General features: G+C 46.7%; 1 protein-coding gene, 2 non-coding genes and 1 pseudogene across 10 annotated transcripts; 2 read left to right on the top strand and 2 right to left on the bottom strand.

Annotated features, from left to right (window-relative positions):
* Positions 1-58: 58 nt before the first annotated feature.
* ZNF692 (zinc finger protein 692) lies at positions 59-16,778 on the bottom strand. Of its 8 annotated transcripts, none has more exons than XM_045779022.2 (12): positions 16,382-16,778; positions 7,673-7,860; positions 7,360-7,391; positions 6,718-6,981; positions 6,099-6,147; positions 5,884-6,009; positions 5,336-5,554; positions 5,171-5,248; positions 4,993-5,071; positions 3,479-3,593; positions 681-780; positions 59-538 (listed from the first exon to the last, which is right to left on the bottom strand). In XM_045779022.2, the coding sequence occupies exons 1-12, from the start codon at positions 16,412-16,414 to the stop codon at positions 235-237; spliced, it is 1,587 nt and encodes a 528-aa protein (XP_045634978.2). In that variant the 5' UTR covers positions 16,415-16,778; the 3' UTR covers positions 59-234. The 8 variants fall into 8 exon arrangements, with proteins under 8 accessions (XP_045634978.2, XP_045634979.2, XP_087718542.1 ...); XM_045779023.2 differs by having other exon boundaries at positions 5,884-6,006; XM_087862416.1 differs by having other exon boundaries at positions 5,336-5,557; positions 16,382-16,777.
* LOC123780256 (homeobox protein NANOG-like) lies at positions 12,337-16,014 on the bottom strand (annotated as a pseudogene).
* A 48-nt stretch (positions 16,779-16,826) lies between the features above and the next one.
* On the top strand, positions 16,827-16,932 carry TRNAL-CAA (transfer RNA leucine (anticodon CAA)). The gene is made up of 2 exons: positions 16,827-16,864; positions 16,887-16,932. It is a non-coding gene; the product is annotated as a tRNA-Leu (tRNA).
* A 291-nt stretch (positions 16,933-17,223) lies between these two features.
* On the top strand, positions 17,224-17,295 carry TRNAE-CUC (transfer RNA glutamic acid (anticodon CUC)). The gene has a single exon. It is a non-coding gene; the product is annotated as a tRNA-Glu (tRNA).
* The last annotated feature ends 6,424 nt before the right edge of the window (positions 17,296-23,719 follow it).

Below are 23,719 nucleotides of genomic sequence, written 5' to 3'. Positions count from 1 at the left end.
AAGGAATCAGGATTCCTGCGCTCCAGGTGCCAAAACACTCACTCTGCCCACACATGTCCATGTAAAATACTGGATTTATTCTGTCCTCTAGGAAGATTAAAGTAGCCTGGCTTGTTTTTTTGCCCCCACCCTGCACTCCCTGTGACCCTGGCTTCTGGGGACCAGGCAACTGGCACTTCCCTTCCTTGCTCCTCTTCAGTCTCCAGGGTCTGGCTCCTCAGAGCTCAGGAATGCTCACTGCTGAGGGAGCACAGTCAGAGCCTGAGGAGCCACAGAAGGCCTGGACTCATCACCAGACCTCGGGGTCACAGGGGCAGAGACACTGGGACAGGCCTCCAATGGGCCGGGTGACTCCTGTGGGGCTGGGAGCAGCGCTGGATGGCTTTTGCTGCAGTGAGCTGCAACGCTGTCTGGCTTCTCGAAACGCTTGCCACAAAACTCACAGGGGAAGCGCAGAGTAGCGGCTGTCTCTGCGTGCTTGCGCCGGTGCCAGTTCAGGGAGGCTTTCTGGCGGCAGGTGAACCCGCAGATCTCACACCTGAGCCAGGGACAGCAGAGGGAAGGACAAGGCTTCAGCCCATCTTGACTTCCCCAGGGGTTCCCCCTGCCTCCAGCTGTCCCAGTGTCTTGCTGGTCTCCCTGGCAGCCCTACCTGCCCACCCATGCACCCCCACACTCACTGCAGGGGTTTCTCTCCAGTGTGGATGCGCCGGTGGATGACGAGGTTGCTGCTGGTGCGGAAAGACCGGGCACAGAACTCACAGATGTAGTCCCGGGTGTCTGCGGGTTCACAGGGGTCACCCCAGCATCCATCCCCAGGTCGAGGCCCCTCCTCAGTCCAGCCCACCTGCCAACCCTCACAGGAGTACTGTCCCCATTCAACCTGCTTATCCCACCCCTCCCAGCCCCCAGCAGTGCCCTGGGGCTGTCAGCTGCCCATCTCTATTTTCCCTGAGCCTGCCTCCCTAGCAGCACTAACCACCTGCCCTTTGTGCTTCTCCAGTTCTCACAGTCCTGCTGTGGGTTTTCTCCTATACCTCCAAGTCTCCAGGCAGGCTACACAGGAAGCATCCCTGCTTCTTGTGGCATCCTGTAGACCTCTGCCTTACCACCACGTACAGCCCCGCATGTTCACCTGCAGCCTTCTTCCCCATTCCTCCACCACATTCCCCAAATCTCTGGCTCCAGGCTCTCTCCTCAGCCATTACTCATGCTATTGCTCTGTTTTCTACACACCCAGCACTCCACATTTCTGTTCCCTGACCCTCACTGACCTGGTCTCCTACCCTTTTCAGCCACCACTCCTAGGTCACACCCTATCACTGCACTCCTTGAAATTCCAATTCCAAGCATCCTAGTTCCAGCAAGGGCCTTCTACTCTGTCCTGCTACAATAAGCCTGGGATTCCCCCCTGCCAGTCCAGCAACCTGCTGCCTTCCCACTGCCCCCCTCCATGCTTTTCACCCAGATCTCTTTCCAGGGTGTCTTTGTAGCCTTCCTTCACTCGCACTACGAATTCACTGGCCACCCTCTCCCTTAGCTTTACCTGTTTGATTAACATCCAACTCAAGATAAACACAACCCTTGGCCTGCTCCAGGAATACACAGGTGTGGTAAGGGGAGCAGAAACCCCACCCACAATCCGTTCGCCTATCCCTCAGCATCTCCTTTTCATTACAAGTCCCAAGGGCCCACCATATGCCTCTGCATTTTCTTGGTCAGTTCTCTCTCTCACTCTCAGGAGTCCATAAGGCCATTTTCCATACCACCTCCTCTCTCTGCTAGCTCATTCAGCAGTGATCTCATTTTTCAAGTCCCCAAGAAGAGAGAAGCCAGGAGAGAATAACCACATGTCCCCCCCAACCCAACCTAATCCATCAGCCAACTTGCTTCCGTGCCCATATATGTGAATATTCCTTGTTCACTGCAGTCGCCCTCCAGTGGTGCAGACATGCCGCTTCTTCCTGACCGGAGGTTACCCCGAGCCCCCAACGTGGGCATCGGTAAGCCTTTGCTCTCAGTGGGATCATTCCCATCTCTGTACTCCCAAACTCACAGACCTCCAGCTAAGACCCCATTTTTCTACTTCTCTTCACAGCACCACTCCAAAGAGTGGCCCATACTCACTCTCTCTACTTCGCCAGCTCCTCCCTGCCTTGAACTCACTCCATTCTGGCCATCCTCCCTTGTCGCGCGCCACCTTGTCATCCAGTCAAAGGTGGCTTCCCACACCACGTCCAGCGGCCTGTCCTCATCTTACTCAGTCTTGTAGCCCAGGCACAACCCATCCCCTCCCCCCCCCCCCCCAAGAGCACTCTCTCCACTTGGCTCCTCAAATACTGCTCTCCTTATCTGCCTCACTGGGCACGTGGGAGCTACCCTTCCCACCTGCCCCATTCAGAACTCTTTTCTACCTGTGCTCACTCCATGTAGGTACAGTCCACCCATTTTCCCCCCCAACATCTCTGAACTCCAGATTCACATCTTCTGGGATGCCTAAATGAGCACGTCCCAAATAAAATGTCCCTTTCCTAAAGCCTGCCTCTCCCTCATTTTCAGGAAATCTCATCACCTCTGCCCCGTTGCCCAGGCTGGAATCCTTCAAGTCAGCCTTGACACCCTCCTGCCCATCCACCTGTGGCCAGTCTGTCCTTCTCACAGCAGCCTTCTGGCTCCACCTTCACGCTCACATCAGCCTCTAGCCACTTCCCACCAACCCAACTGGACCAGCATGTCAAGGCTGCTATCACTGCGTGCTGCACATTCCTACAGTCCCATTTGTCCACACAGCAGTCACTTTGCTCCTTTTAAAGTCAGCTGTGTCCTTCTGCTATACAAGACCCTGAGATGCTGCCCATCTCGTTTGGCCAGAAGCCAAGCCATGCTGATGGTAGTCTTATAGGCCCCCACCACCTACCTAACCTCTTTTCCTTTCTTTCTAACATCCTGGCCTCCTCTCCCTTCCTGGAACACACCGCGCAGAAGCCAATTCAAGGCCTTCCCAGTGCTGCCCACAGACATGGACAAGCCTCCATTCCTCCCTTCACTTAGGTCTTTGCTCAGAGCACCTTCCCTTTCTACCAGGGAGACTCTTGCTCTCCTTCTGGGCTTTCACATCTCTTTGTATCCCTGTTATCACTAGAGCGGACGTCTTATGAAGTAAGGACTGCCCTCTTTGTTCACTCTCGTATCTCAGCACCTACAACAGTCTCAAGCAGGCAGGTACTCAACACACAGAGAACTGAGTGTAAGAGCCATCCCACAGCGGGGTGTGATGGGACCTGCAGATAGGAGGTGATGGGCCCCACAGGGGAGGGGAAGGGACCCCCAGGGGGAGGTGACAGGACCCACACGGAGAAGTGAAGGCACCCGCAGGGGGAAGTGAAGACATTTTCACTCACAGAGAGAGGTGAAGGCACCCACACAGGGAGGTGACAGCACCCACAGGAGGGAAATGAGGAGGCATTTCTACACTCACCACTGTGCAGTTTAACATGCTCCTTCAGGTGTTTCTTAAAGTTGAAGGACTTCCCACAGGCTGGCTCTGGGCAGGAAAAGGACTTTTGGTGGATGTGCTGGTACTTCTTGTGGTGCTAGGAAAGGAAACAGGTGGTGTCAGGGAGACCGCCAGAGCTGGCCCAGCAGGCAGGCTGCTCTGCCTCCCCCAAGAGTTCTGTCACCACCAGCTCACATCATCCTGGCCAGTTCTGACCTGAATGCGAGCATCCCATCCCATCCTGACACCGAACTCTGCCCTCATCCTATTCTGTCCTTGACTTGCATTATCTCACATTTTTGCCACAACCTTCCTTACAAAGCCCAGTTCCCTGAACAAAGTGCCATTCTGGTGACACTCTCGGTTCCCTAACCATGGAGTTGCTGTCTGCTGGGAATGAGAACATAATTCGGGTAGGTATCATTACCCTTTTCAATATCAATGTACAATAATATTGCCCAGATTGCCTACTTTATTAATAGCTCATCATGGGTGTATATTATATGACGCTTTCCTAAATCTGCTTTGGAAACACACACACACACACGCATATGCATGCTCTCCACCTGGAACACTTTTAAGGGTAGTCTGTTCTTGAACTCGCTGAGTATGTCTGGGAAATAGTTCTCCTGTCTGACCTAATTTTACATCCTGGGTCCGTAAATTGCATGGGCTTTCCCCTTTTCTATAATCCCACTTTCCCGCAGTTAAACTGCGGCTTGAGGCTGCTTCAGTCTCTTCATTAACAGGCTCCTGAGTGTTTGACTAGCCCCGCTAAAGTTATTATCCCAGAGCTTTCCCACCATGGGGGACATGCCCCGTTCCCTCTTCCAAATCCCATCCACCCTCGCTTCGCTATCCCTCTGACCTGGGCTCTCCCTCAGCTTCAGGATGTAATCCAGGAGGGCTCTGGGTAAGTGTGGGGGCTGTGGCCCCTTCCTCCTTGTGCCTCAAACCCCTCCTGCAGTTAGGCTGCATCTTCCAGTCCTCTGGCACTAGAACTACCCACTCAAGCCATCAGGGCCAGGTGGCTGCGTGTGGACTCTGGAACCCCAGCACTACCACACACTAGCTTTCTGTGTGCCTCAGTTTCCTCATCTGCAGGAAGAACAGTGTCAGCACCTACTCCCTAGGGATCTTTTGAAGATCCAGAGACTTGACACACATCAAGTGCTTGGAACAGCTGCTAGCACTCCAAGAGCCTGCAGAGTGCCATCGCCATCCCCACGGGACCCTTGGAGGGCCCATGCAACTAGCAGTGGGGGGCAGCAGCTGTGCACCTGAGGCCTGCTTTTCTGCCTTACTGACCAGTTGTCCGGATTAGTGATTAGTAACTGTAGGTAAGCTCTGCAGGTGCATCCAACCCTTCTCTTCCTATCCACCCACACCCCAGGCTTCTTTGCTTCAGCTTCTCCTTCACCTCAGCATCTCACTAAGCCCTTCTCATATACCTCTGAGGCCACATAGAACCCAACCTGTCCCCCTCATAGCCTCACATTCAAATACTGCCGGTTGGAGAAGATCCTTCCACAGCCAGGGAAATCACAAGGCAGCAGCTCTCTTTTGGCAGCTTTCCTGGGGGAGGAGGATAGGCAGGAGCATAAGGACTCCCACGGGCTCTCCTTGGCCCCCTCCTCTCACTCCCCTTCTGAAGGCCCCCTCCCCCAGTCCTACCTAATTCTCTTGGGGCCGATCTGTGCCGTGTCCTCTTCCCAGGCCAAGGTCAGAGCAGACTGGGCCTGACTCCCAGGGCTACGGGCAGCAAAGAGGGAGCAGAGGGCCTCGAGGGAGGGCCATGTCCCAGGATGCCCCTGCCCTCTGTCTCAGCCATCAGGTTACCTGGCCAGGGGCTCAGTCTGCTGGGCTGCTTGAGGGGTCCCTCTAAGTTCCGGCTGTACACCAACTTCGGTAGGCAGAAGAGTTCCAGAACCCAATGATGATGTTGATGAGGATGGTACAGCAAGAGGACTGAGGGGAGCTGGTGGGGCCGGGGGTGTCTCCCCCTCCTTAAGTGCATGGGTGACAGGGGAAGGAAGTACTCTGGGGGCATCTGGATCACTGCTGAAAAGAGAAGGAAGAGGAGGGCTTTATCTTCCTGGGCTCTCAGCTAGCCTTCAACCCAACCCCAGGCCCTAAATTGCAAAGATCCCAAACTCAGAACAACCCTACCCCTACCCCAGGATCTCTGTTCACACCTGCTTTCAGCTTTCATTCTCCTCTAAGCCTAACTTCATCCCCTTTCCCCAATTCAAAACCTCCAATTCTTTCTGCCTTCCCCACCAATAAGCCTTTCCCTCCCCTTGGGTCTGGAAAGCTTGGGATCCCTGACCAGCTAGCTGCTCCCTCCCTCCTGTTCTGTTCAACATCTTCCCACAACCCCAACTTGCTCATCTGGGGAGGAGCTGTAGGTCCATGGGCTGGCATCACTGAGCATCTCCTCTTCATCCTCATCTTCCTCCTCCCCCTCTTCTCCTGGGGTTGGGAAGGTCTCCAGTAGGGGTCCCACTTCCCTGCTGGACCAAGGAAGGGAAGCCTCAGGCTCTGCTCCCTCACCTGCGCTGTTCACCCAAGTCTATCCTTTCCCTCCCAAACCCAACCTCACCTGGGCAACCTGGCCTCCTGAGTCCTCTCATCATGCTCAGATTCCAAACCTGTTGGCACAGGTAGGGTCAAAGGGGAAGGAACTCTGGGCTGGGGGGATGAGGACAGATATACTTCTAAGGTCTGAAGTGGTGGGAGGACTTTTGGGAAGGAGGGTGCAGAGGCTACTGGGATGGGAAGTGATATTTTACTTTAGAGATGATACATTCACATGACTCAAAAAATAAAAGTATAAAAAGGTACACTTTGAAGTCTCTTTTCCAATACAGTCCCCCAATCACCTAGTCCTTCCCACAGAGAACCTGCCCTTCTACATGCCCTTCCAGAGATATTATATATATATATATATATATATATATATATATATATATATATATATATATATATATATGTTTTTCTCTTTCTCCCCTTATTTTTCCACTAATGGTAACACAACATACAACATAAATCTTATTCTGTATTTTGCTTTTTATACCTAAAAATATATTTGAGGATATAATTCCTTTGTCAGCATAGTTTTTCCACTGAGAAAGGATAATTTTTAGAAAATGGGGTTCTAAGCTACAGAGATGGGAACCATTTTCCCTCGCGTTTCTCCACTCTTCTTTTCTGCGGCCTACCTGCAGGCTCCTGCCCACTCCTGGGCTCCGGGCACCAGCTTCTCCGGGCAGTATTTGGACAGGAAACTGGCTTGGGCTCCTCTGGAGATATGGAGCCTGAAGAGGGGCCCCAGGAGAAGGTATGGCCTGCAGAGCACTCCCATACAAGCCCCCCATCTTGGCCCCCGGGCCCCCGAAGCCCAGGCACTAGGCTGCACTCTCGGCTGTGGGCATGAGACAGGAGCACCAGATACTGCAGACCCTTGGGGGGCAAAGGCTCAGGACCTGAAGTGGTAAAGGCAACAGTCAGGGCAAGCTGGGAAGCCTCCTCCCCTCATCCTGGGACCACACCCTCACAGACCTGTCCCCCAACCCTTCCCCCGCACCCCCCCCCCCCCGGGGCAATGCCAGACCCTAGTTCAGTTTACCATTCTTCAGAGCCCAGAACCCCCAAGGTCCTGAGACATTGCTCTCTTTTCCACAGGCTGCCCCCATCAAACTACCTTGGGCTCCCCAACTCCCCCGCCCCTTTTCCCCAAACCACTCAGGGTCCCCTCTGATCCATCCCCTTTCGGAGGGTGCTTCTGGGTCTCATCACTCCCTGTTGCCCCTCTTCCCTCCCTGGCTCCTGACCCCCCCCACCTCTAGTTATTTCCTACCTACCTGCACAGAGCACACAGCCTGAAGAAGTGTACCTGCGAGGGGAAGGAGAGGGATAGAAGAGAGGCAGCTTAGGTGGGGATCCAGGCCAACTGCCCTCGGCTCTCAGCACGCACACACTTTCAGGCGCCCTATTCGCTGGGGACAAAGAGGAGGGCAAGGGACCCAGAGAGGCCACAAATCACACAGGCTGTTGTGCTGAAATGAGAAATCTGCATTTGTAACGAGCAGGGGGCCGGCCGGCACCTGATCCAGGGAGGGGACTGGGTGGTGCAACCTGGGTGCCCTCCCCCACAGCCCCGCCGCGGCCCCTAACCGGTCCAACAGGAACTTAGCAAGCTGCGAGTGCAGGGAGAAGCCCAGCCGCTCCTTGAGGAGGCACCACTGCTCCATGTGGCCGCCCAGGCGGATGCGGCACTTGCTGCGGCGCGCGTCCAGCTGCCGCCGCTTCTCCTGCCGCCTGCGAGATGCGTCCACCGGGGAGGAAGCCATGGGCACCAGGACCTACAGGGTGGAGGAGACACGCGTATGGGCGGACCCGATCTCGGGCGCGAGGCCCCGGCTCCACCCGCCGCTGGGGCCTCAGTTTCCTCATCGGTGAACTGGGAGCAAGACTAAGTCATTTCCTAGCATCCGCCGCGGTTGGGCCCCAAACGCCCCAGCTTACGTTACAGGGCATGTAAACTAGCGCTGTGGAGTGGGAGGTAGGGAGACAGAGTCAAAGTGAGAACAATGGCCTGACCCCGAGCACACTGAAGTGTAGAAACGGGAGATATGGGGAAGGGGCGTGAGATTTTCACGGAGAATTTTCAACTGGGTTTGGACGCGGGGTGGGTAACAGTTTCATCTTGAAGAGAGCACAGGCCTTTACTGCCTTCACTGGCTGACGGGGGGAAGGGGAGGTGGTGTCTACTGGGGGCGCTCTTCACAGTGGGGTGAATGTGGGTGGGACCGGGGTCTGGAGGGCGCTCCCACCCCGTCTCGGGCCGCCCCACTTAACGCTCACTATGCGTAGGACAGGCCAATTCCAAAGGCAGCTCCCAGGCCACCCAGAGCGCCCGCCGCGGTCCACCCCCACCCGGCCTTACCTGCGAGCCCCCACCCGCCCTCAGCCCGACTGCGCCTGCGCCTCCCCCGCCTCGCGCGCAGGCCCGGAGAGCGGCTGGAGGACAAGGGCCCACCTCGCGCGCACGGCCGCCGTTTCTCTTTTAAGAGGAACCCGTCCCCCTCCGCGTCGGTGGCTCCTGCCCGGAACAGGCGCCGGGGCGGCTGGGAGGGGACAGGCTGAGGCCGGCGGCGCGCGCCTGCGCATTGGCCACCGAGCGCACCGCCTGCCGGGAGACGTAGTTCCCGCAGGAATTGCCCAATCCTGTCGCTGAGCTCCGGGGAAGCTGTGGGGCGGTGGCTTCTGTCGCGAGTCCCTGCGCTTGATGGGGAAATGTACAGAGCCAAGCCCTACCCTGTGTCCCAACCCCAGTCCCTCCAGCCTGCTCAGGGATGTCACCTCCACAATTGTTCCTATGTTGTACTTCACCAACAACTTCTCCCCCTCAATTGCCGCTAACATGCAAACATGTGCTGCAGAATCAGCCACCTTAAAAGCCGACTAGCCGCCTCTCTAGAACCCAAGGGCCCATCCAGCTATGGACCCTTCCCTCTGAGGCATGAAAAGTCCTCTGAAAAGTTGCCCAGATTCGCTGTGGACTCTTCTTCACTTCCCATTCTCTCTTCAAATGACTCCAGTGGTGCTTTCTTCCATCAGGCCGCTGGAATGGTGCCTCTCAGAGTCACTTGCTGCGGCCTGTCCGTCTTCAGAGCAACGTCTGACAATGTAGAGCTTTCCCTCCATACCCCTCTATCCCAAACCCCAATGGCTTCTGTGACTTCACACTTCCCTGGTTTTATACCTTCCTCATTCTCTCCTCTTTTCCTTTTTGGACCACTGTACCACCAAAATACAGTGTCCCCATGGATTGGAACCAAGACCAAATATTCTCTTTTATCTCTTGAGTGATCTAATTGTCCCGTGGATTTATTTTTTTTCTCCCAAGTTTTTATTTAACTTGCAGTTAGTTAACATACAGAGTAATATTGGTTTCAGGTGTAGAATGTAATGATTGGTCACTTACATATAACAACCCGTGCCCTGCTTCATACCCATCACTTACTTACCCCATCCCCCACTTCCATCTACCCTCCAGCAACCCTCCGCTCATTCTCTATAGTTAAGAGTTAGCTTTGTGGTGCCTGGGTAGCTCTGGTAATGATCCAGGGGTCCTGAGATCCAGCTTCCCCCACACCCTGGTGCTCACTGCTCGTGGGGAGTCTACTTCTCTCTCTGTCCTCCTCCCGCTCGTGTGTGCTCTCTCTCAAATAAAAAAGTAAAAAAAAAAATTTTTTTTAAGAGTCTGTTTTTTCTCACTCCTTTTTTTCCCCCTCCCTATCTGTTAGGTTTCTTAAATTCCACATATGAGTGAAATCATGTGGTATTTGTCTTTCTCTGACTAATTTAGTTCCTTAGCATAATATATTCTAGCTCCATCCTGTTAATGCAAATGGCAAGATTTCATTCTTTTTGATGGCTGAGTAATAGTCCAATCTCTCTAGCTCAGGGCCCTCCTATTCAGCCATGTTCCCAAACTCCCGATTTGTTAAAACATATATAGCCCTGCCCCTAGTATTTTTCCCCAGAGCACTCTCTTCTTTGTGAAGATTATGTATCCTGAGCAGCTATCCTTGGATACAGTTCAAGTACTTGGGCTCAAATAAAAGTCTCTTCCTTTTTTTTTTTTTTTTTAGGTTTTATTTATTGGACGGAGAGAGAGCACAAGCAGGGGGAGCGACGGGCAGAGGGAGAAACAGGCTCCCCACTGAGCAAGGAGCCCAGTGCTGGACGCAATCCGAGGATTCTGGGATCATGACCTGAGCCAAAGACAGACGCATAACCAACTGAGCCACCCGAGGATCCCTCTTCTTTTCTTTCTTTCTTTCTTTTTTTTTTAAAAGACATTCTACAACGTTTGTTCATTTTGTGTGGACAACAATGAATCCTGTTGGCTCCACCTTCAAAACGTATCTAGAATTCCACTCTTTCACTACTTGGCTTGCTGCCACCCAGTTTAGTCAAGTGGACTTGTAGTAGCCTCTCAATTGCTCTCTCTGCTTCACTCCTGCATTCTAATGTCTACTCTCCATACAACAGCAAGGGCATCCTTATATAGCAGGCCATAGCTTACCACACCTCAATTCAAAGCTGTCCTCCTCACTCAGTGTCATTCCACAGACTGGCATCAGTCCTTCTCACTCAGTTCCAGCCATACTGTTTTTTGGCTTTCCTTGTTGGCCTTCGTATTTGCTCTTCCCTCTCCTTGAAGCCCTCTGGCCCCAGATACTTTGCTCCCTGAATCTCTTCAAATTTCTGCTCAAAAGGCACATCCCGAGAGACCTTCCTCATCACCTGCATCTCTCTCTACCTTTTTTTCTCTGCTTTATTTTTTGTCACAGTACTTATCACGCCCAACATATAATAATCTTGTTTATTATAGGTTTTTCTCTACTGGAATGTAAACTTCCTAAGAACAGATACTTTGTTGTCTTCTTTGCTGCATCCAGCATAGGGCTTTCTCTGGGCACGGCAGTGGGAGTGAAGGCAGATCAAGTATGTTGAGGAAAGGCAGCTAGCTCACTGGGGCACATGGGAGACTGTGAAGTGGGGTCAAGCTGGCCAGAAGGTCTTGAAGGCCAAGTAGCCTACCAGAGAAGTTGGATGTTATCATAAGCATTATAGGAAACACCATTCCCTGTCTCCCTTCAGTCAGGGGCTCAATATGATAAGAAATGATTATCCAAAAGTTGTAAATAAACAACATAGATAACTAGTGACAAACACGATCCCTGACTCAACTTTACTTAGGCTCCTATTGTCACTGGCCTGACACCCCGAACTCAGAAAATTTCTAGTAGAAGCTTCTGCTTAATTGTCAATCTTTCTTGTAGAAACTAAACTCCTAGAAGCTTCTGTCTAGTTGTCAGTCTTACCTTTTAGAAACAAGCTAACAAACTACTAGAACAGAAAAAGAAACATTTGAGGGAGATCCTGCCCAGATGAATCAGAAAGTGCCAGGAGTGAACAACAATAACTTCAGCCTCATTTAATGTTAAAATCCCCTTCTGAATATTCATCCCATGCCCTAAAGGAGCCCATGTTTCCTCCTTTGGGGAGACACAGCTTTGGAAATTATTCCCTGTGATCTCTTTATTTGTACAAATAAAGATGGCCTTGTAAGGCCACTCCACCTGGTATAATCTCTGTCTGTAATTCACTGAGGAGCAGGCCCACTTTGGCTCAATAAAACATTGAGCCCTTTTTTCAACTAGGCCTCAACCTTGGGCTTCCATGTCCATCCCTGCAGAGTCTAAATTTTTTTAAACGTAAAGTGGTATTTACCCCAAAGATACAGATGTAGTGAAAAGAAGGGTCATATGTACCCCAATGTTCATAGCAGCAATGTTCACAATAGCCAAACTGTGGAAGGAGCCGAAATGCCCTTCAACAGATGAATGGATAAAGAAGATGTGGTTCATATATATATAATGGAATATTACTCAGCCATCAGAAAGGATGAATACATACCATTTGCACTGACATGGATGGAACTGGAGGGTATTATGCTAAGTGAAATAAGTCAAGCAGAGAAAGACAGTTATCATATGGTTTCACTCACATGTGGAACATAAGGAATAGCATGGAGGACCATAAGGGAATGGAAGGAAACCTGAAGGGGGAGAAATCAGAGAGGGAGACAAACCATAAGAGACTACTGACTATGGGAAACAAACTGAGGGTTGCTGGAGGGGAGGTGAGTGGAGGGATGGGGTAATGGGGTGACGGGTATTAAGGAGGGCACGTGATGTGATGAGCACTAGGTGTTATACGCAACTAATGAATCATTGAACACTATATCAAAAACTGATGATGTACTATATGTTAGCTATTTTAATTTTTAAAAAAAAAGAAAAAAAAAATAAATAAAGGTAAAGTGGGTATTTTATTTATTTGTACTTAAACCTGTAAACCTACCAGTCAAACTGGTACTATTATCATGATGCATTAAAATATAAAACCTCTGGGCGCCTGGGTGGCTCAGTCAGTTAAGCATCTGCTTTGGCTCAGGTCATGAACCCAGGATCCAGGGATCGGGTCCAGGGATCTGGTCTAGGGAGCAGGTCCAGGGATCAGGCCCTGGATCAGACTCCCTGCCTCTCCCTATGCCCCTACCCCCTGCTCATGCTCTCTCTCTCTCTATCAAACAAATAAATAAAATCTTTAAAAAAAAAAACTAAAATAAAATACAAAACCTCTTTCTACAAATACTAGAATAATGAACAAATTAGGAGTTGTAGTAAAACAGCACAAGGGGCAGAGGAAATCAAAGAAGCATATTATAGCTTAACTCTTCACCATAACCACTGAGGTTGTCAACAAGTAAATCCTCTCAATCCTAGAAAATACGGGTAATCCTTCATCACACCTCTATGTTTTTACTTCCTTTTTTTTTTTTTTAATTCAAGTCAGTTAACATATAGTGTACTATTGGTTTCAGGAGTAGAATTTAGTGATCCATCACTTCCTATTCTTGAGGTTAGATTCTAGAACCCAAAAATATTCAAACTAGTATTATATCTAGTTATCTACAGCAAGAAACATCTTTTATCATGTTGTCCATGCCGCCAATGCTACTAAAAGCTCTTTGATTAGACTCCAATCATATCCCCTCAACTGACCCAATAAGCATAAAGAGAAACAATAGCAAGGCAGAGACACAGGACCCTAAAAGACAAATCCTGGGAGAAGTAACACAGCCACTGCCCAAATTGAGATTGAATAATATACTCATTGTCACACATCTTCAGGCTGTATGTTCACAGAGTACTTTGGGAAAAATCCATTATTTGCTGGATACTAAAATACTGGGCAGTTTGCTCTTTTACACTATGGCTTTCCCCGGCAGTTTCTAAGATGGACTCCAAATCGCTGACAGAATTTTGTGGGATCTGGGGCTGCAGGGATTCCTTTCCACAGCTGTGGAGCTGGCTGTTTCAGGTTTGGGGGCACCAGGTCCGACTATTCCAGGAACGGTTTCTCCGAGATTGGCTTTTCCAGGTCTAGTTGCTCCAATTTGTGTTACTCCAGGTATGGCTGCTCCAAATTGGAAGGCTTCCAGAAGTGTTCATCAGGAATCCCTGGTGATAGGAATAGAAGCCTGGGTATCCTGTAGTTGCTGAGCTATTCTGAGTCACACTGTTGCTATTCTTTGGCCAGTTGTTTTTCTGCTACCTCTTACATTTCATTCTCTGGTTCTGGAACCAGGTCTTAACCTGCTGATAGCTAAGGTTCAGAAAGTTAGAAAGATCTTGAATCTGCTGGAAACTGAGGTATTTCTGTCTCTGAAATCTGTCATTGAGTACATATAGCTGGGTCTGAGAGAATATGGTTCTGATCTTCTGTTTCTTGCCATGGACTGTATCTTCCTTCTTCACTGTGCTCTCCTCTACAGAAGTGGGTAGTAGTTTTACTCTGGGACTGGCAAAAGAATCAGGGCTGTCCTAAATAAGCAGATCCATGGAGGAAGGAAGAGAAGATAGTGTCCTCATGTGGGGTGTCAGCGGGCAACATTTGCAAAGATGCATAATTTTCTTCAGGCCCATAAATCTCAGGTGTTGAAGAGTCCCTAGAATTGGGTGCTTTGGGGCAAAGTGGGCACTGGGGCTGAGTTGCATCCACACTTATTGCAAGGCCATTGTAATGCAAAAGATAGCTGCCTGGTTGTCCAGACTGGGTGGGGAACAGTTTCCTGGGGTCACAGAACCTTAGTTTGCCCAGAGCCCTGGAGTCTAATTTTAATAATCCTAATCCTAATAATAATAATAATAATAATAATAATAAATAATAATAGACTGATAGTCTGATTTCAATAATCCTAATTTTAATAATCCTGATAGTTCCAGAATCCCTTCCCCCTTGATATTTAATCGCTCTCTAGATCTAATCAAAACCCTCATCCCCCACCATCCTCCAGGTGATACCTCATGACTGGCCTGCCTTTAGCAGAAATCCTGTGAGCAAGAATTTCCTTACTCGTGTCTCTTCTCAATCATTTTCCATCCAGTGATTCTTATCCTGCTCTTTGACTATAAATCCTTGTTTGTCCTTGTTTTATTTAGAATTGAGCCCAGTTCCATATGAGGTTTTATATCCCCTACGGCAATAGTTCCTGAATAAAATCTGTTTTTACCACTTAACTACCGTCCAGCTCTTGTCCTCTTGGATGCTAGGTGTCCTAACAGTGGAGCGCTTAGCCTTGTCTAGATTTTTGGGGATTAACTGATTCCATGGGCACCTTTGATAGACTTGGCTATTTTATAATTTTGCAGGTATAGAGGTTAACCTGTAGAAAAGTGATAGCAATGCAAATGGTTTCTGTTTGAGAACAAGGCCAGAGATTCCTGTTTACGGCAATACAAATAAAATTTGTCAGGAGATGTCCCTGATTTCTCTCTGGTAAAAACAAACAAACAAACAAATCCAAAGTAGAAATCATAACTTTAAGCACCATAGTTTATTACTTATCCTTAGGATCTTAACCTCCCCTCAATCTGTTAGCAATCTTTTTTCGACATTCCTCTGACTGACCGATTACTTAAAAAAAAAAAAAAAAAAAAAAAAAAAACTCTTCAAAATCTCCTTTGAATTGGTTATAGCATCACTCAGTGCCCCTCATACTGAACTGAATAAAATCTTGACACATTTACATCATATATTTGCATGGGAGTCATGTGTTTTAACTTTTTAAAATTATTTTAGCAAATGTCACCGCAGCAGGCCTTACTTGACCACCACAGTCTAAAACTACAACTTGCTATTTCACTGCCCTACTTTTGTTCCTACAGCCTGTGTATTTGTGCAAATTGTTTCCCTCACTAGCAGTCAGTTTTCCAGGGCGGGGGCTTCTGTGTTTGTTCATTGCTATATTTTCAGTGGAGCCTCAAAACTCAGTGAAGGAATGAATGAGTGAGAGTCTGGAGCAGAGGAGTTGGGCCTTCCCACTGGTTGCTAAAGCACTCTAGCTGTCTTTGCACTCTTTTGTTAACTCTTCCCCAAAATTCTTTTTCTACTTGGCCTGACTTTTGGACTTCCATGTTTGTCTCTGCATTGTCCGACTTTTTTTTTTTTTTAAGATTTTATTTATTTGACAGAGAGAGTGGCAGCGAGAGAGGGAACACAAGCAAGGGGAGTGGAAGAGGGAGAAGCAGGCTTCCCGCTGAGCTGGGAGCCGGATGCGGGGCTCGATTCCAAAACACTGGCATCATGACCTGAGCAGAAGGCAAACGCTTAGCGGCTAAGCCACCCAGACGCCCCTGCATTGTCCAATTTTAACAAGATTCCTGCTAAATAAGTTTAGCCAGAATCTCCCATCCTTGATATCTGATCATCCTGGATATCTAATGGGGTTCCTCATCCTCTACCATCCCCAAGGTGATATCTTATCACCTGTCCTTCCTTCGGCAGGAATCTTGTCAGGCGTTTGAAGTAGAATTCCCCCCTTACCCTTGATGATGTTTTTTTCTCTTACTAATTTTCCATCCACTGACCCCCATCTGGTCCCTTAGCTATAAAATTTCACTTTTCTTTTTTGTATTCCGAATTTGAGTTCAATTTCTCCCCACCCCACCCCTCACTGCAAGACCCCGTTGCAGTGGTCCTTACACCTAACCTGATAGCCGCCCTTAAATAAAGTCTTCCTTAACAGTACTTTTAATAAGCGTCATAAATAAATACTTTTTTCTTTAATAGTTAGAATAATCGTTTTCTTTAACACTTTTCCCCCATTATCTCCAATCATGGCTGTGCGACTTGGCGGAGGCAGAGAAGCGGATCTTGAAGGATGGGTGGGTGTGCCAGGGAGAGTAAGGCAGAAATACCTAATAATAACGAAAACAACAGCAGCAATCGCTTGCCACTTACTCCATGGCGAGTATGTTTCCACGTGCTTTCCATGTATTAACCGGCTTGAGTTTTACCAGCGAGGGCCAGGGATGAGTGGCGGAACCCGGCGTCTGGCAGTGGCAGGTCGGGGCGCCGGGCAGCAGCCAGGATTTCGCTTTGCCTTCGCCGCTAGTTTTCCGCCTTCCGTGGGTCCGACGCCTGCGCAGTGGTCACGAACCCTTTTAGTTTTCCAAGGGGTTTGCGCGTGCCTCTTGTTTGACTGGTTCAATTCCCTGCCCGGAAGACGAAGGTTGGACAGTCCCGGGTGCAGAAAAGACCCCTCATTCTTCAAGATTCTAGGCGAGCGGCAGGCAGGAGCGCGGCACCCAGCCCGCGCGGCGGCGGCGGCGGCGGCGGCGGCGGCGGCGCGCGTATCGAGCCCGCGCAGGAAGCGGGTTCCTCACAGCCAGCCTTTTCTTCGGGTGTCAGGATGGCCGAGTGGTCTAAGGCGCCAGACTCAAGGTGTTCACCTTCCCTGCGGGCGTTCTGGTCTCTGAATAGAGGCGTGGGTTCGAATCCCACTTCTGACACATGCTTTTTGTTTCCTTCCCTTAAAGGACCCCAAAACCATCCTGTGTCTGCTGGTGGGTTGGTTGTTTTTTGGGTTTTTTGTTTTGTTTTGTTTTTTTCCGAGAGGGCAGCCATACTCAGACTATAACGTCGCCGCAGTCCTCCATTACCGCTTTTTCCGGATCTGCAGCGGCTGCTACTAGAAGGGAGAAGAAGTTTAGGCACCTAAAATTTAGCCAATCGTGTTTGCGCTCTCAGTGTCGTGCACCAGAAATTTATTCTAGCTTGTTAGATAGTGTGCAAGTAGGTCCTCCCTGGTGGTCTAGTGGTTAGGATTCGGCGCTCTCACCGCCGCGGCCCGGGTTCGATTCCCGGTCAGGGAAAGAACTTTTTCCACTGTAAAACTTCAAACTATGTCTGGTAGCTTCCTGTTTTGGCAGAAAGTAACTATAAGTGAATGGTACTACGGTGAATGAACGCTGGCTGTGTGTCTGGCAGTGGCATATACCCAGGATGCAGGCAGAACTGAATGATGCGAAAAGATATCCCTGGGGCTGGCTCGTGCCTGGGGTTAAAACGTCTCTGCAGGTGTCCAAAAGACATTTAGAACGGGACCTGTCACCTAGAGGGGTTTCTCAGGAGGGTCTTAGCTTCTCACGATGACTCAGATAATTGTTGCTGGAAAGAAGTCTGGTAATTCTCACCCATTCCAACATCTACCTTTTTTTTTTTTTGAAGATATGTTTAATAATTAAAATACTGACACAACAAACACCGGTGTTCTCTCTACCTAGATACAACATTGGTTAATATTTTGCGGCATTTCTCTCTCTCTTTCTTTCTCTTTCTTGCAACCCCAGCTTGCCACCCATGTGAAAGTTGCAGACATCATTACACTATTCAACATTAACATATCACCATATGCCAGTTCACATTCAAATTTCTCCCAAATGTTCCCAAAATATCTTTTATACTTTCTTTTTAAAGTTTTTATTCTAGGAATTTTCACTATTTTTCTATTGTAATTCCTATGGAAAATAATATATTGTAATAATAAAAACAGTTAAATCACATTTAACTTCTATCTTCTTAACATGTGTATAATATTCTGAGTCTCTATACCTAATTTATTGTTTTTCAAAGTAGTCGTTTCTCCTTGGGCTCCTTTTCTAGACCTCCAGGCCAGAGCTGCAGTCAGGTACACTCTACTTCCCTATTAGTTAGAACCTGGTTTCCCAGACAGCCCCAAATCTTGCACAAAGAATTTTACTTCTGCTTTACTGTGTTCTAGTAGTTGCTTTTGTTGTTGTTGTTTGGTTGTTTGTTGTAATTTAGCCCACTATGGAGCAAGGCATAGTGAATGATGAATGGCTAAGTAAGTGGTCAGGTTGATGAGTAAGTCCTGACCACACCTTTCCGGCTAAAGGCAAGTTGCTTATCCTCTCTAAAACTTAGTTTTCTAACCAGCAAAACTGGTCAAAGGATGAAGAAGAAAGAGAATGAAATTCTATCTAACCTCTAAGTTTAATTTTGAAACCTTCCCTCATCTTCAAAAGGAGTTGGAAGGGATCTAAACATACATAAGAACAAAGGAAAAAGAAAGTTGAAAGGACAAACGTCTAAATGTAACTTTTTTTTTAGTTGAAGATAATTTATTGTTCCTATTTTTTTCTCAATTAAAATAATAAAAATTAAAAATCATTATTGCTTGATATATTCACTTTGTAGAAGACAACTAATGTTGCTGTAAAGGCCCAAACTAATTTGCAGTAGTATAAAAATTACCAAAGGCATAGGCTATGAATGAATTCATAGCCTATGAGCTGAAATTTTTTATGATTTTCTAAGTGGTAGGATTATGAAAAATCTTAATTTTCTTTGTTGTCATGTTATGCATATGCTAATTTTCTACCATAGGTATATAAAATTTGTTAGTAGACGAATATACTTTATTTGAAAAACTGCTCACATTTTACACAAAAATCAGCTCAAAATGAATCACAGATTTAAATATTACATATAAAACTATAAAATTTTGGGGAGAAAATATAGAAGAAAATCATCAGGACTTAGGGCTTAGTGTAGCATTCTTAGATAACAGCAAAAGTATAATCCATAAAAGAAAACATCATTAAATCAGACCTTGTAAAAATTAAAAATTTATTCTGCAGAAGACCTTGTTAAGAGGATAAGACAAGGTATAGATAGAAAAAAATATTTGTAAACCACATATCTGACAAAGGACTCATACATAGGATACACAGAGAACTCTCAAAACAATGGTAAAAAAGTAAAATAATCCAATGTAAAAAAATAAGCCAAAGACATGAAAAGACATTAATGTTTATTTTCTTGAAGTACAAATTAAAATCACAATGAGATACCACCACTCTCTTTGCAGAATGGCTAAAATAACACCAAATGCTAGTGAAGATGAAGAGAAACTGGATCACTTATTCATTGCTGGTCAGAAGGTACATGGTATTGCCACTCTGGAAAGAGTCTGGCAATTTTTTACAATATTAAACATGCACTTACATTACCACCCCACGACTACATTCTTAGGCATTTATCTCAAGATAGAGAAATAGAGAAATGAGAACTTAGGTTCACAAAAAACCTATACACAAATGTTCATAGAACATTTATTTGTAACAGCCAAAACCAGGAAACAACTGAAATGTCCTTCAGTAGGTAAATGGTTAAACAAACTGTAGAATAGAACTCCATAGACTAGCACCATAGAATACCATTGAATGCTACTTAGCAGTAAAAACACATGAATTATTGATACAGGCAACAACTCAGATAGAGCTCAGGTAATTATGCAGAGTGAAAGAATCAATCTCAGTCTCCAAAAGTCACATACTATATGATTCCTTTTCTCTACCATTCTAGAAATGACAAAGTTATAGTGAAGTTTCAGAAGAGGCTGTCCAGGGAGCTGGGGTCTCAGGGTCCCCTGTGAGGGCTTTTCCCTGGAGATAACATTGGTGTGAGTAGAGAGTCAGGGCCTCCCTGCCCAGACAGGTGCCGGGAGGAAAGAACTTGGAGGCAAGAGGTGAGATACTGACTCACACTCTTTAGGGTTATTAGGAAGACAACTTCCCATTTCTCCATCTCTGCGGACTCTGTCTGACCTCAGAAGCCCTCCTCTGGAGCACTTAATGGACTGGTTAAAATAGGAAAGACAGGAAAAGTACTTGTCTGTCTGAATGGTGGGCTGGAAACTGGCTTGAAGGAGGCTTTGTCATCTTTCCTGGACCTTCCTTTTCCCCTCCTTATTCCTTCATTCACAAAGACTGATGGAGCAAATCATCAACAAAGTGCCAGGCTCCGTGTTACCTTAAATGCCTGTCGGAACAAGGTGCAATTGAAGTGTAGAAAGGAGAGAAGGAAAGAAAAGAGACTGGGAGGAAGGAAGAAGGAGGGAAACAGAGAAAGGGGAGGTGAGAGGGAGGGAGGGAAAAAGTAGCCAAATGGACATGCAGAGTCAATTAAAGAGTAGACACATAATAGTGTTTATTAAATCACTGAAAAGAATAAGTCCCTGCCTTCAAGAACTTCCTGTTTGCCTAAGTAAATAGCTGTACTGAATCAATCAATCAATCCTTCATTCAAACCTCTTCATTTAGTTACTCTGAAATATGCCTGAATATCTGCAGAGCACAGGGACCCTCCTCCAGAAGGAGGTTGCCCTGCAATTGCTCTGTCTCTGGCCAGGCTTCTAGTACCTCCTGAAATTCCCACAACACAAGGAATTCCTCATGCAAGGTCCTCCTTCTGCTTCTCAGAGCTCCTTCCTCAGGCCCAGGCACCAGAGTACCTCTGGTTCTTCATCAGCAGCTTGGTTTGGCTGAATGTGGGCGGGAAGGAGAGGGTGTGGTGGGTGATTACATAGATCTCTGGCATGAGCAGCCGTAGCATTGGTGTGGATGTCAGTCGACATTAGTGGAGGTAATTATCATGTACTTTGTGTTGAATAGAGAGATGGCGGGTATATGCAGCCATCTGTGTCTGTTTGGGTGTGTATGTGCATTTGTGGAACCACTGCGCAGGTGATTATATGGGCTTACACCCTATAGCCTATGCCTTCCTTTAATCTCTCAGTCTGTATACGGGTAATGCAACATACCCATGTGTACACATGTGTGGGATGTGCCCACTGAATTCTGCTTTATGTACCTAGAGCTCCAGAAATCATTTCCTGGTCCATAGAGAACTGTAGGCAAAGGAGAAGAGTCTCTCACCCACTGCCCCTCTCTCTCATCACATAGCATGCAGGTATATTATATTTAAAATTGATATACAAAGATAAAAAGGTGAAAGCTACATAACTTGTTTATTGTCTCTTGCATAAAATTATTTATTTTTAAAGATTGTATTTATTTGACAGAAAGAATACACAAGTAGGGGGAGCAGCAGGCAGAGGGAGAAACAGGCTCCCCACTGAGCAGCTAGCCTGTTGTGGGGCTCAATCCCAAGACTAGAAGATCATGACCTGAGCTGAAGGCAGACACTTTAATGACTGAGCCACCCAGGCATGCCTGGACAAAATAGTTTAGACTGACACCTGTAAAACATTGCAAAAATACCATTCAGTTTTGTAATCAATTTAAAGAGTCATGATGTACTGCTTTTTTTATTTTATTACTTTAAATTATTTAATTTGTCTCAAGCAGGAAAAAACATCCAGTGGAAAAAAGACAGTCTCTTCAATAAATGGTGCTGGGAAAATTGGACAGCTACATGCAAAAGAATGAAACTTGACCACTCTCTCACACCATACACAAAGATAAACTCCAAATGGATGAAAGACCTCGATGTGAGACAGGAATCCATCAAAATCCTAGAGGAAAGCATAGGCAGCAACCTCTACAACATCGGCCACAGCAAACTTTTTCATGACACATCTCCAAAGGCAAGAGAAACAAAAGGTAAAATGAACTTGTGGGACTTCATCAAGATAAAAAGCTTCTGCACAGCCAAGGAAACAGTCAAAAAAACGAAGAGGCAGCCCATGGAATGGGAGAAGATATTTGCAAATGATGCTACAGATAAAAGACTGGTATCCAAGATCTACAAAGAACTTCTCAAACTCAATACACAAGAAACAAACAAATCATAAAATGGGCAGAAGATATGAACAGACACTTTTCCAATGAGGACATACAAATGGCTAACAGACACATGAAAAAATGTTCAAAATCATTAGCCATCAAGGAAATTCAAATCAAAACCACACTGAGATACCACCTTACACCAGTTAGAATGGCAAAAATTGACAAGGCAAGAGACAACAATTGTTGGAGAGGATGTGGAGAAAGGGGATCCCTCCTACATTGTTGGTGGGAATGCAAGTTGGTACAGCCACTCTGGAAAACAGTGTGGAGGTCCCTTAAAAAGTTAAAAATTGAGCTACCCTATGATCTAGCCAATGCACTACTGGGTATTTACCACAAAGATACAGACATAGTGAAGAGAAGGGCTATATGCACCCCAATGTTCATAGCAGCTTTGTCCACAATAGCTAAATGGTGGAAGGAGCCGAGATGCCCTTCAACAGATGACTGGATTAAGAAGTCGTGGTCCATATATACAATGGAATATTACTCAGCTATCAGAAAGAACGAATTCTCAACATTTGCTGCAACATGGATGGCACTGGAGGAGATAATGCTAAGTGAAATAAGTCAAGCAGAGAAAGACAATTATCATATGGTTTCTCTCATCTATGGAACATAAGAACTAGGAAGATCAGTAGGAGAAGAAAGGGTAAAGAAAGGGGGGTAATCAGAAGGGGGAACGAAGCATGAGAGACTATGGACTTTGAGAAACAAACTGAGGGCTTCAGAGGGGACGGGGTGGGGGAATGGGATAGACTGGTGATGGGTAGTAAGGAGGGCAGGTATTGCATGGTGCACTGGGTGTTATACGCAACTAATGAATCATGGAACTTTACATCAAAACCAGGGATATACTGTATGGTGACTAACATAATATAATAAAAAATATTTTAAAAAATAAATAAATTATTTAATTTGTCTCATCCAGAAACACTCTCACAGACACACTCATAATTTTTTTATTGAGATATAATTGACATATAATATTGTATTAATTTCAGGTGTGCAAAATAATGATTTGATATATGTATATGTTGCAAAATGATCACCACAATAAATCTAATTCACATCCATCACCTCACAGAGTTACAGTTGAGAACTTTTAACATCTATTCTTCAGTAACTTTCAAATATAAAATACGGCATTATTAACAATAGTCACCATGCTATATATTAAATCCCCATAACTTATTTATTATTTAAATTTTACTCAGTTAACATATGGTGCAATATTGGTTTCTGGAGTAGAATTTGGTGATTCATCCCTTACATACAACACCCCGTGCTCATAACAAGTGTCTGCCTTGATACCCCTCACCCATTTAGTCCATCCCCCACCCAGCTCCCTCCATCAACCTTCAGTCTGTTCTCTATAGTTATGACTCTCTTATGATTTGTTTCCCTCTCTCCTTTTTCCCTCTTCCCATATGTTCCTCTGTATTATTTCTCAAATTCCACATATGAATGACATCATATGGTATTTGACTTTCTTTGCCTGACTTATTTCACTTAGTATAATAGACTCTATCTCCAACGATGTCGTTGCAAATGGCAAAAGACTTATTTATTTTATAATTGGAAGTTTGTACCTTTTAACCCTTTTCATCCATTTCACCCACCCCCACCTCCCACTTCAGCTAAACCCAACTGCCTCCAAAAGGCCCCATTGAACACAATCTCT

The sequence above is a fragment of the Ursus americanus genome, chromosome 5 (genome assembly GCF_024610735.1).
Source record: "Ursus americanus isolate L20-20 chromosome 5, mUrsAme1.1.p, whole genome shotgun sequence".
Taxonomy (NCBI): Eukaryota; Metazoa; Chordata; class Mammalia; order Carnivora; family Ursidae; genus Ursus; species Ursus americanus.
Note: the sequence above shows the minus strand (reverse complement) of the source record. Positions and strands in the feature narration are given on the sequence as shown.

Coding starts and splice junctions, on each gene's coding strand:
- ZNF692 (XM_087862416.1), bottom strand. CDS start 16,414: ATGGAAAGCACGTGGAAACATACTCGCCATGGA. Junction 6,148..6,717: donor GAGTGGGCAGGAGCCTGCAG/GTAGGCCGCAGA, acceptor CTGTGCCAACAG/GTTTGGAATCTGAGCATGAT. Junction 781..3,478: donor GCATGTTAAACTGCACAGTG/GTGAGTGTAGAA, acceptor GTGAACCCGCAG/ACACCCGGGACTACATCTGT.